The 15,334-nt window shown below is 43.7% G+C and overlaps 1 protein-coding gene across 10 annotated transcripts in view; it reads right to left on the bottom strand.

Moving 5' to 3' along the window:
* WDFY3 (WD repeat and FYVE domain containing 3) overlaps positions 1–15,334 on the bottom strand; it is a 271,937-nt gene that overhangs the window by 49,035 nt on the left and 207,568 nt on the right. For all 10 annotated transcript variants that reach the window (XM_021101795.2, XM_084973505.1, XM_084973508.1 and 7 more), the window contains 7 exons: positions 13,705–13,865; positions 12,479–12,708; positions 11,096–11,205; positions 9,229–9,411; positions 8,032–8,189; positions 6,918–6,995; positions 5,027–5,254 (listed from right to left, as the gene is read on the bottom strand). In XM_021101795.2, coding sequence (XP_020957454.2) covers positions 5,027–5,254; positions 6,918–6,995; positions 8,032–8,189; positions 9,229–9,411; positions 11,096–11,205; positions 12,479–12,708; positions 13,705–13,865 — 1,148 coding nt within the window. The remainder of the gene's footprint in view (positions 1–5,026; positions 5,255–6,917; positions 6,996–8,031; positions 8,190–9,228; positions 9,412–11,095; positions 11,206–12,478; positions 12,709–13,704; positions 13,866–15,334) is intronic.

The raw sequence follows: 15,334 nt of genomic DNA, 5'->3' as shown, positions 1-15,334 counted from the left end.
ATGTTACATGTGGGGTTGAAGCTCACTGAATGGTACATTTCAGATCTATATATTTCAATGCACGTAACATTTACAACAAGAGAGAATTATGAACAGGTTTGTTTAGGGGTGAACGGTCTGGATTCTGCAACTTACTCCGAAATTAATTAAAAAAACAAGATGGATCACTGGGTAGAAATGTGATAAACCAATATGGCAGATGGATCAAATACTGTTTTCAAACCCAATTCTGCTATGCACCACGCACCCCCGTCAGAATGGGGGCAGGGGGTGACAGGCACATGTTTGCAGTTTCCTTGTGGCATCTGGCATCAGCGCTGGTTTAAAACATGTTTGCTCACTGAGCCACTGACTGACTGAGGTTCTTATTTTATTAAAAGGCACAGCATTCAATAGCAAAGATAAATGTTATACTAATAATTTTAGTACTGTCACAGCTCTCTTTAAAAATTTTTATAATGTTTATAGAGAAGTTTAAAAATTTTCAAAGTCAGAATTTCTAGAAAATAATTTTATAGTTCCTTTACTACCAATTTTTCTATACTGCTGGCAGTGGAATTTCCTGAATTATATAAAAATATATGTGGAGGCAGCCACATTGGACTTCCTTAACTAGAAAAGGAATTTCATGTTAAGCTGTTGACCCTTCTGCCCCAAGCAGCTCAACATTAACAGGGAAACAGCGAAGTTTTTACAATGATATTTGCAAAGAACAGCAAATTTGTTTGAGATTATGATTTTGTGAAAATATGGGGATTACAGAATGAAAACCTAGTGTTAGTATTTAAATGTCATTTTTTAAAAGGAAAAATACGGAATTTTATTGTCCTTCCTAAGAATCAGAGTAGTGAGTCAACTGCTTAAACGACTAGACTTTGTATTTTCATCATATTCCAGGTTCACATCTTAATATTTGTAATTCATATCACCACAGAAAATACAGAATTACGGTGCAATGCAGTAGAGCTATTCTAGCTTTGAAAATTATCTGCCAAGGAAAGGAACTGTGCAAAAAGGATACATTATTTTTATGTGGGAAGAGAGAATTTTCCACATATGCACAACTTTTCTTGGGACAAAAATAATTACTACAGTTATTCTCATTCAAATACTTTTAGCTGATAAACTTTCAAAGTTTTTAAGTCTGTGACAAGTGAACACTTAAGTATGTTCTACATTTTACAGACATCTAATTTAAAAATCCAAAAATAAAGTTCAAAACATAATAATAGGTAAGTTACTTTTTGATACAGTACGCAGCTTTATCCAGGTTTAAGAAACAAAACTTTAATGACCAAAGAAATAATCACTTGCTTCATTTCTAATACATCAAAGATTTTAAATAAGAAAAAAAAAATATATATATATATATATTTTGTCATTTCTAGGGCCGCTCCCTCGGCATATGGAGGTTCCCAGGCTAGGGGCCCAATCGGAGCTGTAGCCACCGGCCTACGCCAGAGCCACAGCAACGCGGGATCCGAGCCACGTCTGCGACCTACGCTACAGCTCACGGCAACGCTGGATCCTTGACCCACGGAGCAAGGCCAGTGATCGAATCCGCAACCTCAAGGTTCCTAGTCGGATTTGTTAACCACTGCGCCACGATGGGAACTCTAAGAAAATAATTTTTAAATCATCACTGTATTTGTTCAGCTCAAGGAACTGGACTAAAAATTTAAATGTTACTTAAAACAATAATTGTTCTTAATAAGACAAAGTTCAAATCATTTGTCTCTACTCCGGGGAAAACCTGTTTTACCTTTCAAGAGACTTCAAATGCAATTTGTAGGTTGCACCTGTTAAACCTGACGTGCCAGTTGTATCACAAAAAGTACTGTGCACATGGGTGCACAGAGAGCCATGGGTTTATGGAGCTGAACGGGAGGTTCTGACTCTAACTCTGGGAGGCAACATTTAATACAGTTCAAAGCAGGGGAGGGTTTACTGTGCAGTTAATGAAACTTACGGCTCAACACCCCTCACCTCCCATCCTTTTAAAAGCTTGGCAGAGGGGCCCTAGTAATCTTGTATTCATAATTTTATATTCTTTTTCGTACAGAGCCTTCTTCAAGTTATATACACTTCACACCCTATAAAACAAGACTCTACTTCTTTTAGGTAGAAAAATAACTAGGAACATTCGGTAAGAATGCTGAAGGAGAGGCACTGGATAACCTCTAACTTAGGAAGAAAGTATTGGAAAGTCCATTTGGTCAACATTCATTAAGTTCTAGATACTCTTTAACCTTAGAGAGACAAAACCTGGTATATTGCTTTCTGTCTGGAAGAACTTCAGTTTACGGAAAATGTCTCCAAACTACCAGAGATGGAAGCCTTTTCTTTTGCAAGAGTCTGAGGAGCTGTCAGCCTAAACTCATTGTATCTCACTCCACCAGCTGTGACCTCAAAGGGCTTCCTTAACTTTTCTAGGCTTCTATGCCTCATCTGTGAAACGGGGATAATGATAAAATTACGCTTCAGAGGGCTGGTGTGAGGCAAGAGCGAAACTGCAAGCAAACAGCTCTGCAGAGCACCGAGCTCACTGTGCTTTGTGAGGATCTGTTCTTCTTTTTAAATATCCAAACAGAAGTTAGAGGGACGGCAGTAGCTTCTCCTCTGTGGAATTTTCTTGGCTGTCAACATTGCCAGCCTGCATATTTCATAAAATAAAAGAGGACGTTTAGTGGCATTTCAAATTTTCCAAAGATTTTGAGCTAGAACACCAAAATCATTATTCATTCAGAAAACGTCCATTACTCCCTGACTTCTGTGTGAACTAAGCAGCATGAATTCCACAATGTGCAACTGTCTCCCCTTCCCACATGCTTTTTCCTTTTTTGCAAAGGTATCTCCAACGTTTCTCGATTGCCTTGTATTTCCCAATAAGCAACCCATCTGGTACATACTTCCATATGGTGCAGACTTATTTCTGAGACTATCTGTTTAGATTTCACAGGCTGGTGAACTCCTTTGCTCAGGTAAAATGCCAGTGATACTAAGGTAGTAAGTGTGAACTCCAAATAGGTTATTTTGTTTTTATCTGATACAGAACTTCAAATATACTTTGTAAAACAAGCGACACTGTTACAAAGAAGGAAAGGAGTAGATACCATGAAAAAAAATACTATGGTTATGTAACTCAAAAAATATATGCCTTAGTTAAAAATAGTGAATGGTCACATATCCAGGAGGGCATATTCATTTTTTATTTCCATATTTTTTGAAGGGATTCATTTTGAATGAGCATTGACTCAATAAGAAATAGTTTACCAAACTGCTACAGGCTTAAATTCTCATGTAGTTATTTATTTGGGGAAAACAGATGAAGAATTAGAGATTGCTGGTTTGTGCTAACAAGCACAGGTGCTATTAAAAGGCTTAAAAATACAAGCAGATTTTTTTTTCCCCACATTGTGTGCTAGTATTAGAAATTATAGCGCTTTAAGTTACAACTTTACCAAATATGGCATTCTATTTTTTTCTTTTTTCTTTTTATGACCATACCTGTAGCATATGGAAGTTCCCAGGCTAGGGCTTGAATCAGAGCTGCAGCTGCCCGCCTACACCACGGCCATGGCAACGCCAGATCCAAGCTGCATCTGTGACCTATGCCATAAGTGCGGCATCGATGGATCCTTAAGCCACTGAGTGAGGCCAGGGATCGAACCCACATCCTCACACAGACAATGCCGGGTCCTTAATCTGCTGAGCCACAACGGGAACTCCAAACACAGCATTCTTAACAGAATGGAATAGCTTTGAGAAACGCAAGCTTTAGGAAGCTCTCTTTAAAAATCTTAAATGACTATTAGCATATCTAAGATCTGTATTCTAAGTTAGCATCGGGACAAATGTGGAGTCAGTTAGAAATGTGGAGCCAGGGTTCTGGCAGAGAGAAAAAGAGGCACTGGAACAATTCACACTGTCTCATGTTATAGGATCCGAACTACTTACGAGAAGACCCAAGGGCCAAGTCTTCTTTTCAAACCTATCTACAATTGTTGAGGGAGTCATCCTGAACTCAAGAATGTGAAAGCATCTGAACCATAAAGAGCTTCCCTTCTTAAATCTGTAATGACTTTATTGAGGAAAACTGTATTTTCTCAAATGTAAAAAACATGATTCCTGGAGTTCCCGTCAAGGCGCAGCGGAAACGAATCCGACTAGGAACCATGAGGTTGCGGGTTCCATCCCTGGCCTCGCTCATTGGGTTAAGGATCCAGTGTTGCCATAAGCTGTGGGGTAGGTCGCAGATGCGGCTCGGATCCTGCGTTGCTGTGGCTCTGGCGTAGGCTGGTGGCCACAGCTCCGAGTCGACCCCTAGCCTGGGAAGCTCCATATGCTGCAGGTGCGGCCCTAAAAAGACAAAAGACAAAAAAACAAACAAAAAACAAACAAACAAACAAAACCTGATTCCTGGATTAGTATCAGCTTAGACAAAATTTTCCTGGTCATGTGCAAAAATCTGAATGCAGGCTCTGGGAATAAAAAGGAACTGAAGGGCATTTGTTTTTTTTTAAACCCATGGAACCAGGGATGAAGTTTCTCCACATAGTTGGGACGATCCAGACCCTCAGCCTGTGATTCTTACTATTCCTTAGCCGTGCTCTCTATTTCTTCAAAGAATATGCTGGGGGGCGAATATTTTACGTATATAGTATTTATTGTGTGCCAGACACTACTAATTTTAATTCATCCTCCTGATAGCTTCTGAGAGGGAACAGTTCTCTTCTCCGTTTTAGTCATACAGGAGCCAGGACCTGAAGAAGTTCAAGTGGCCGTGCTGGGGAAGGGGCCGAGGAAGCTTTCGAACCTGGCAGCCTGGCCCCGGGGGTGGGATCTAAACCACTTCCCTACGACGCCTCCCTGCGGCAGCTCTTCCCTCCACCGCCCCTATCTGGCCATCATCCGCTTGACACAGTTCACAGAATCTTCTCCATCGCAACTGACCTGATAAGGGAACCCACAAAAAAGAAGGGCACCTTGGCAGCGCCGTGACAAACGCGGAGCTTTGGGCACTCACCGCCACGTTGGTCTCCTGCTCCGTTTCCGGCACGTAAGGGTAGTGGTTATAAAACATGTCATTTCGCACCATTTTCTTCCTCATTCTGCAGGGCCCTTCCGTCATCTCCAACATCCATTTGTCCAGATGCGAACCGATGGGGGGGCCCCACAAGCCCCGCTCCCGCAGCAGCTCATACTCGATCTGGCACCACTCCTCCGTCACGTACTTCAGGGCGTTTTGCTGACGCTAAGGGGAGGGGGTCCAGGGTGGTTTTCAAGCAAAAGCAGGAGCCACGGTTAAAAGTCCACAAATAACTTAAAACCACGTTCATATTTGGAAAGAAAAACCAGTCTGTATCATTTCAATCCATCTTATAAAAGCAAAATTATACTTATTTGTGGTTAAAGGAAGCTGCTGATTTTGTGAGAAGGGGGGGCTTCAGCGATGGCCCGAGGGGATTATTTTAGCACCAAGTACATGGAAGATGTGTACAGACCGGAGCGTTGAGAGAACCTATAACGCAGACTTAGGAAGGACGGCACTATTTCTCATGGAAATACACTGAAATGATCACTCTGGTGTGAGTTAATAAACAGAGTAGCTTAAGGATGACCCCACCCCCCGAAACTGTACAACAGCTACTAGAACATGCATAAAAGAAGACCCAGAAAGCCAGATCAAGAAATCCTGCCAGCACACTAGATTCCTGGTAATCTCTGTAATCTTCCAATAATTTTAGGTAAAGAACATAAACATGAAGCTCTGATAGGAAACTCAACATTCATATGAAAACAAAAACCATTTTTAATCGGCTGCCAGGAGAGATCCAAACCACTTTACTTCAACGGAAATTTATGACTTGGAATAACTTGCTTTGTCAAATGTCAAAATATGTAACATTCAATAGTAGATGCTTATAAGTAGCTTATCGAACGATTCACAGAATACAAATATACTAGGGTTTTTTTTTTTTTTTTGTCTTTTTAGGGCTGCGCTGGCAGCATACGGAGGTTCCCAGGCTAGGGGTCAAATCGGAGCTACAGCTGCCAGCCTACACCACAGCCACAGCAACCGGGTATCCAAGCCGTGTCTGCAACTTACACCACAGCTTAAGGCAATGCTGGATCCTTAACCCACTGAGCAAGGCCAGGGATCGAACCCACATCCTCATGGATACTGGCTGGGCCGCAATGGGAACTCCGCAAATAGAGAAGGTAAGTCTAAGAAAAAAGATCTCTTTATGCAACGAACACTAATGATTACTTACTGAAGCAGTAATCTTGCTATTAACATGATACCATAATAATAGCACGTCTGTGTTCCTGGCAGGATGGAATTCCCTGTCACAACTAAGTATCTAGTATTATGCCATAAATATCAGCAGCTGATCCTTCAGCAATCTTTAATAGAGCTAACCCAGCTGCCCTGGAAATAAAATATCTAGGATAAATTGTTGAGTAATCATGAATTCACCAAGGGGATTCTACGGAATTTATTTCTTAGTGACAAAATCACCAAGTACTTGTAATAAATAATAACTTTATCTTTCAATTTTTTAGAATTTTAAGAGACTTCTCAAGACTTTTCACAGCCTCCTTGTTAAGTCTGAGAAGGCGCTTCCTGATAGTTTGATTTTTATTGACAGTGAATGTCACGAGGTTCAGTGGTGCTGCTCTCCGGTCCATCACCTTTTTTTTGTCTTTTCTAGGGCCTCTAGGAAAGTCTCATTTTTCTGCCTTAAAACCAAGGGCCAAAGTAGCTGCCAGCAGGGATAATTAAGAACATCCCCTGACGCTGAATGCAGCTCAGCCCCTGGTCCTTAAGAGCGGAGGGAAGACAGACAGCGGGGAAGGTGGCTTTTCTTCCTCAGGAATGCAACACAAGCCGTTACTATGGTTATGAGTCTTACCTCCTGATATTCCTTATACTGCGTGTCTACCAAGTCACGAACAACTGCGATGTGTGTAAACATCCACTGAGAAATCTCCTAACAATGGGTGGAAAAAGAGGCTTAATATTTCATGGATTCCCTGGAAAAAACGTTAACTAGCCTTAAAATAATTCCCCACCATTAGTTAAAATTCTACTAAAGGCATCAAGACAATGACCAAAAAAACAAACACCCTGCATTACACGCTGCATCTGATGGGGCTTATGTGATGGACACAGAGCCATATACCCCCTCCCCTGGGGCCCACTTCGAGGAAGGGCTCACTGCCACAGCTGCCGGGGTGCTGTTCGCACTACGGGACCACCTCGGTGGCAGAGAGCTGCTGGGCACCACATACCCCACACCACGTGGGGCACGAGCAGACTCAGACACTGCACCTTGGGAAAGGTCACCTCTGGTGGGTCATTTTAGCACTGAAGCTCCACTTGGGCCAGCTGGGCCTGCCGCGCGGCCTGCACTGTGGCCTGACCCTTGCCCGGGACCAGTCCTACTTCCTTCGTCTCTGTCCACAAATGTCAAGGGCACCCCTCAAAAACCCGCTCAGAGGGTGCTTCCTGGAGACCTGGCCCAGGAATGACTCATACCCATGGTTCTCTCCCAGACCCTCTGCTGCCACTAAGATTCTGGGAGGACAAGGACAGCCTAAGAGGAAGATTAACGCTGGGGGCAGACGAGTTAAAAAAAAAAAAAATCAGTCACAGGTACAGATGACAAAATTATAAAAAAATAAAAGCCATGTTGTCTGCTATTGCTTTAAAATTTATACATATATATATTCAACTATTAATAACAAAATTACTGAAGGTTTGGAAAATTGGGAAAAAACTGCATAGTCTGATCATACATCAGTAACCGTATCTCATCTTATGTCCAGTTATGAAATGGACATACATACACAACACTCATAATGCAATTGCTACGTAAGGTGATAGAAGGTCCCACAATCTGCCTTACTTCTCTCTCTTTTCTAAAACCAAAACGCAGAAAAGTTCCACTTCAAATCATATCAACACCACAACTAAACCTTGAAATACGAATTGCTCGTGTATCACCAAGGACCCCAACAACGCACCTGGGTGGAAAGGCTGTGCTTGTGAAGCCCACTTTCCTTCCGATTCCTTCTCGATCCGGTTAACTTGGAAAGACCAAAGCCACTGCTGACACGGGACAATTTGGACTGTGTGGTGGGCGCTAAAGCTTCTCCCCGACTTATACATTTCTTCTCATGGGCTACAAAGTTAAAATTAGAGTCTTTTATGACTTCTCTGTGTTTTTATCAGCCCTGCTTTTAATACGTTTGCATCATGGTGACAAACCACAGTTCTGGAGTTATCAAAAGCAGCTTACATTACAGGTGCAGATGCTCTTTCAGACCCGGCCTGTACTTCCCGGTGACCCTGTCTAAGGACAGCTGCTTGGAATTGTTAACTAGTTGAACTTACGTTTGCTTGAAACCTCGCAGCTCAGCCATAACATTTGAACTGTGATCAGTTTCTCTGTTAATAATAATTCATACTCCCTCTCCTGAAAATCTCTGGTGTTCTGGGTACTTTGCAATTTAGAATGTATTAAATTTTAAAAAGGTGATATGGCAGATACTGCATGGAATACCACCAGGGGGTTGAGGGCAATAAACTATAATTAATAATATGATAATTCATATTTCTGCAGCAAAATGGGTGAATTTTCTTTTGTTTTGTTTCGCTTTTTAGGGTTGTGCCTGTGGCATATGGAAGCTCCCAGGCTGGGGGTCTAATCAGAGCTGCAGCTGCCGGGCTACACCACAGCCACAGCAACGCCAGATCCAGGTATTGAACCCACATCCTCATGGATACTTCAGGTACATAACAGCTGTGCCACAACGGGAGCTCCCTGAATATTCATACCTAGTAGAATAAATGAAAGTAGGTTAGGTTTTGCTGCCAAACACCACCTTGGCTTTTCGGGGCTTTTTGAATTTTCTAATTACAGAAAGGGGGCATGGACTCATGGCCAAGATGGTCACCCTACTAAAACTGTGTGCAGTGTAACATTTTCCAAGCTCATGGATGCTGGATGTGTAAGACAACTGGTATTGTTTCTTTATAAATCTAAGAAAAAAGCCCAGTCTCAGCGTAACTGTTCTAGAATGGGCTATAGGATATTGATTTTCACGTCTACTGCTATCATACCATCCTTTGGGGAGAGTTTTAACTTCCGGTCTAAAGTGCACCCACATGACAGCCACGTGTACGTCTCTCGGCCACGTGATCTCTGCAGACTTTCTTACCCAGATGATTCTGCCAGCACTTCAGACTAGCTTCTTCAATGAGCGGCCTTGCTATAGCTATGTCCACATGGCCTCTTTCGTTCACAGGGAGAGTGACTTTGAAAATCTCCTCCAAGACTTGCTTCTTACTATGAATCAATTCAGTCCAAACTCTGTTGACAGCTTTTATGAGAAGTTGACGCCCTAGGAAATGAAAAAAAAAAAAAAGGCAGCCAAGCAAAAAGGATATAAAGGTAGTTAGCATTGTTTTTTCCTATTTTATATCTAAGAATTTCAATTCAGATAGTACTTAATTGTCCAAAAAATGCTTCATCTCATATCCAGCTCAGTTAAAACAAAAAAAGCATTATTCAGATAACCAAAAATGTGGTTGGCAAATTTAAAAATCTTTATTTTCAAGCAAAAAGACTGCATCTTTATAAAACTGGAAGTTACATACACATTCCATTGTCTACCTTCTTCTATATAAGAAAAGAACTTACTCCATATGTAAAAGTAAATCTTAGATCTAAATATTTAGGGTAACATCACTTGATCTTAGCCAAAAGTCCGGGAAGTGATTTGAGGCTACATTCACCCATAAGTTGGTTGTTGCCGAATAATAATAATAATAATAATAATAATGTGCAAAAAGGAAAGAAATAAGTATTTTTATTTATTTATTTATTTATTTATTTATTTATTTATTGTCTTTTTGCTATTTCTTGGGCCGCTCTCGCGGCATGTGGAGGTTCCCAGGCTAGGGATTGAATCGGAGCTGTAGCCACCAGCCTACGCCAGAGCCACAGCAACGCGGGATCCGAGCCGCGTCTGCAACCTACACCACAGCTCACGGCAACGCCGGATCGTTAACCCACTGAGCAAGGGCAGGGATGGAACCTGCAACCTCATGGTTCCTAGTCGGATTCGTTAACCACTGCGCCACGACGGGAACTCCAGAAATAAGTATTTTTAGAGTTTTTACTGTTAAATTCCATCTTGCTTTGGACTCCTTGTGAATTTTCCTGACTCCTGCTCTAGACCAGTCCATCTCTAGCAAACATTAGAATAACAGATTGCTGGACTTGACCGCTGCCCCCTCCCACCGAGGGCCTGAGTGGGTCTGAGGGGGCCAGAGAATCTGCTCTTCTAACAAGCTTCCCAATGATGCTGATGTTACTAGTCTGAGCACCTCACTTTGAGAACCGAAATTTTAGACTGTTTGTTCTTCAGGGGCTGAAAATAATCACTGTGTCCTCCATGTCTGAGTTCAGGAAGTGTTAGTGAAAAGAGAGAGCAAATTAACGCTTAAATGAATGAAAGGACGAGTGCTGGACCTACGAAGGATAAAGTCCTATGCAAAACTACTCTACTACACTGCTGGAGAGACAAACCTTACTGCAGTGATCAAATATCTTCTACTGAATAATGATGGAGACGAGAAGTCCATCCACTCAAAGACTTTACTGCACAACACTTACAAAACTAGTGGGAAAACTAGACTGAAGAAGAAGAAAAGAGAGTAAAACGGCAGTGCCGACACTCTGTCTCCAGCGCTATCGCCTCTGCTGTGACTGGCCTACCCCGACCAAGAGGCAGCTCTTTCCTGCACTACTGCTCCTCGCCCAACGTGTCATCGAGTCTCCCGGTGTTCGTTGTGATGTCACATCGAGGGCAAGCACTATCCGTGGCGAGGGGTTTACCCACCCCGACACGGGGGATGTACAGCTAGCACATCGGCACATACTGCTGGGCATACTGGTCGTGAGGTGTGCCCGATAGGGCGATGGGTCGGTCAACGCTGGCACTTTCTGAAGTCAGTTTTTTTGGCTGTACCGTAAAAATCGGAAACGAGGGGGGCGACAGGGGACAACGTGGACCTAAGTACCTTCGCTGATGTCCTGGCTGTAGGCGCCGTCCGGTTCGATGTCGGAGGGGATCATGATGTGCCAGGTGGTCATGCGGGCTTCTGCTTCCAGGCCAAACCCATCCACGTTGCTGAAAAATTCCAGTCAGGTTTAAACGACAGGAAGGAAATGACTGCCGCTGAAACCCGCGAGGACTAGGGGCTACGCTGCCGACACAAGGGACTGCTGGCTCTACCGGAAAGTTCCGAGAGTGGCAGGCAGGCATCTGGCAGCCGCACAAAACAGACCTTCTAATTTATCAGGACCATGCCGTTTTAAGGGGTGATTCCCCAAACCCACTTGGCGAAATGTAATTAAACTCAACCACAGCCTTAGGATGAGCATCTTACTCTTCAAAACGCTTTTTGAGCGCACTCAACGTTTTCACGTAAAGAACAGAAACGGTCCATTGACGCACATTTTCTTCCTGTGCCTGTGCCCGTCCGCGCCGCTCTCCACCCTCTGCTCCGCTGCAGTGAAACGCCTGCTTGTCCCACGTGTGCCACTCTCCTTGGGCCTCTGGGCAGTCCAGGGAGGGCCCTTCCTTCCCCCTTTCTCTTTGGAGGATTAGCCTCCTCCTCGGCCAGGGCCAAGGCACCGTGATTCTGGCCGAGCGCTTAGCACCCGACTGGGCTTGGCTTCGCTGCAGGCCCTCCCTGAGACGGCTTGTTCCGGGACTTGCCACCGGGTCTTTCCTGCTCAGTCCCCCCCAGTCCCTAATTCAATGCCTGGCCCCCGGCGGACACCAAAGGCATACGTGGCAAAGCAATCCATGGAAAAATACTGAGTCTACCCACGTGACATATACCGTTGCATTTATTTATCGCACTCTTATCTTTTTACCCCCTTAACCTCTAACGATGTGTACTGAATTTACTTTTGAAGAAATTCTTTTTAAAATTATAGATGTGACATGTGATTAACAAAAATTTGGAGTTCCCGTTGCGGCGCAGCAGGACCAAATCTGACTAGGAACCTGAGGTTGTGGGGTTGATCCCTGGCCTCATTCAGTGGGTTAGAGATGTGGCATTACCGTGAGCTGTGGCATAGGTCCCAGAGGCGGCTCGGATCCTGTGTGGCTATGGCTGTGGCACAGGCTGCAGCTGTAGCTCTGATTTGATCCCTAGCCTGGAAACTTCCATCTGCCGTGGATGCGGCCCTAAAAAGCAAAACATTTTAAAGACAGAGAAAAGCAAAGGAAAAATCATTATTATACTGCTAAAACGTCCTTCACCTTCTCATGACGTTTTAAACAGCACTGAGATGAAAGGAAAAAGAAAGGGTACAACTAAAAAAAGTAGAATAAAGAGAAAAAAAATCTTAAAGACAAATTCAAGGTGGCACGTTGAAGCTGAAAGCGTTACCTTCCAACGTGCAGGTTAATGAGGCAGTGAGCCAGACAGCTAATGAACTCCTGGTCATGGTTCCCCGGGCCCAGGATCAAGTTCCGGTTTACAGTCAGGACCCTGAGCGAGTCCAGGAGAGCTACTTGCTGTGGCACGGTTTTGTGTGCCCGCGAAAACTGGTACAGGATGGTCCTGTTGAGGCAGTGATAAACCGCGTCCAGGGGCAGTCCCTGTGATCTTCTTTTTGACTAAAGACACGAGAGACACTTTGTTTAGGCAAGTGGACCAGAGAGAAGAAAAAGATCTGCCTGTCGCTCACACATGGCCATTTGTTAGTTTCACTCTGCGGCAGAGGCCACGCTAAGCACCGAGGTGCTCAGCTCAAACACGAAGCTCTTGCTCCTGTGAGGTTCCGAACCCAAGAGACACCTACGTGTCGAGCAAGGGCAGGGGCAGAGCAGCCCCCCGAGAACACGAGCAAGGCCACCAGGGTGGGCCCCACCCCCGCGAGTTTCGCTAGGGGGTTGGTCTCTGCTCACAAGCGCTTCCAAAGACCTACCCAAAATGCTGTAAACAAAACAAACAAAAAACTCCTGACATTCTTGCTTCATCTCCTCACTTGAGAACTTTTCTCTTTGGCTTAAATACAAATTTAGCCTTAAAACATTCTTGGGTAACACGAAAGAGCCTCTGTACCATATGCTAACTACACGCAGTAGCGGGTTTCCTATTTCTACTTCGTGTTAAGATGAATCACTTGTGCCAAACCAGGCAAAGGTACCACAAACATGCACTGAGATGACATCTTCGAAGCAATGAGAACTACTGTGACTTGGTAAGGACACAAGGACGAGACGAGGCCATTCTTTGGATATCTGTTCTTATGCTCTGCAAACCTTTACACGCGGGTGCCTGGTACCGAAAACCCTGTTGACTCCTAGGAACTTAAGGTCCTTAAGCCAAAAGGAAGCGCTCCAGCTATGTGGGCAGCAAAGAGCAGTACCAGTGGGCAGGGCCGTGAGCGCCCACAGCCAGAATGGGGAGCTTTCTGCGCTGGACACCCTGGCAGAGGCACGGGTGAGGCTGCAGGCCTACACGTCTTACTTCTAACGCGGTGAGCTTTGTATTAAAGGCCAACACTCATTTTCGTTTTAGTTACACTTATTTCCAATAACTTGGACACCTCAGGCAACGTTTTTCAACAGGAAAACATGTACGCTACAACCAATAAGACAATGGATTACCTGTGCGATTAGTTGAATTATAAAATCTATAAGAAGTTTAGATTCTTTGTTGAACATGCCTTGCCAAAGCTTGTCCACCACGCGTTGCGTGAAATAAAACACATTGTTCACCAGTACCTGGTAGCTTCCTCCACTGGTGATGGGCAGAGAGGCATCTTCCCCTAAATTCCAGCAGGAAAAAAAGGATCTAAGAAAACTGACAGCAACCAGCCCAAGACCAGGCTCAGGCAAAATGAGCACAATTTCTACAATTAGAAATAAGAGCATTAGCTCTTAGGTGCCACTTTAAGCCAAATGCTGTCTATGGCCAGAGGTCTTGATTCATGTTGGAAGAAATCATTTCTGAAGCACAACAGTGGTACGGATTGAGACTTTGGAGTCTCTTGTTGACTTAAGACAGTCAGTATGAGCAAACAGTTCTTCGGCTTTAACTGTCACTGATAGATGATGTCCCTTTGACAAGAGAAATGAAGTCAGTTTATTAGCTGTAAACTGATTCTGTGTAACGGATAAAGGGCAAAACAAACCATCAAGCAAAAGTCTCTATTTTTGAGCACCATGAATAGTTAACTGTCTATTTAAGAACAACGAATACAGGCAGAAGAAAGGTTCAGAAGAACTGTGAAAAATAAAGTTCAATCGGGGTGGTGGCCCAAGGGGGACCTCTTGCCTCCCATGAGCCCCGTTTCTCCTCTGCCTGCTGCCCCAGCGTCTTGGGCGAGCCTGCGCCGTATCCTCTGCCTCAAGACTGATCCTCCTGGCTCCTCATCAGAGCCCCTCCTTTCTAGAAGTCAGAGGCCGTCACTGCTTCGAATCATCAGTCCCACCTAACTATAAATCACTCCACGAAGCAAAACCCTTCACTCTGCGTCTTTATATGTAGTTAAGACGCATACTATGTAAAATTCCCGAGGGAAAAACAAATACAAAATTTGACTTGACACCATGCTTTGAGAGTTGCACGCAGTCAAGCCATTAGTTGCAGTAACAGTTTCTTGGCAAATTTATTTTATCACCAGGAATTCAAGTAGCGAATATGATAAATCATTACTTTCCCTTCTTCTTTAAATGTTATCATTGTTTTGCCTATAATTCTAGCTCCACAGTAAGTGTATCAATTTTTGTACTTGCATTGTAACTAGATACATACATACAGAAGAAAACATTTTAATGTGCTTGAGTTTGTGTCCTGGAAGCCTTTCTAAAGAATAACATATGCTCAACAGGTGTGTACAGCTATTACACACGTAGGTGGCCCATATGAATAGCAGCTTCATTTGTCTGCATCTAAAAACTGCCAAATGTTCATCTACAGCAAAACGGATAAATTTATATATTCATATAATAGGACACGGCATAGAGGTGAAAATAAACGGACTCCTAGTACCTGCAACAACGTGGATCAAGCTCACAAATAAAATGTTGAGTGTAAAAAGCTAGACTAAGAACAATACATAGAAAAATACACTGTCCGCAAGGTTCAAAAGCAGGCGAAATGAATCAGCTCTTCTAGAGGCTGAGACAGTGGCTCAATGAGTAACTGCGTCTGAGCACGAGGGGAGTTTGTGAGGGCGCTGGTTAAGCCCGTCCATCTGAGCGGTCTTAGGCACGTCGTCTGGGTGCGAATTCA

Source organism: Sus scrofa, chromosome 8 (genome assembly GCF_054392235.1).
Source record: "Sus scrofa isolate SSC_HxYL_T2T_F1_AM1 chromosome 8, Sscrofa_HxYL_maternal_Yorkshire_Landrace_v2.0, whole genome shotgun sequence".
NCBI lineage: Eukaryota > Metazoa > Chordata > Mammalia > Artiodactyla > Suidae > Sus > Sus scrofa.
The sequence above is the reverse complement of the archived record's forward strand: the minus strand, read 5'-3'. Positions and strand labels throughout refer to the sequence as shown.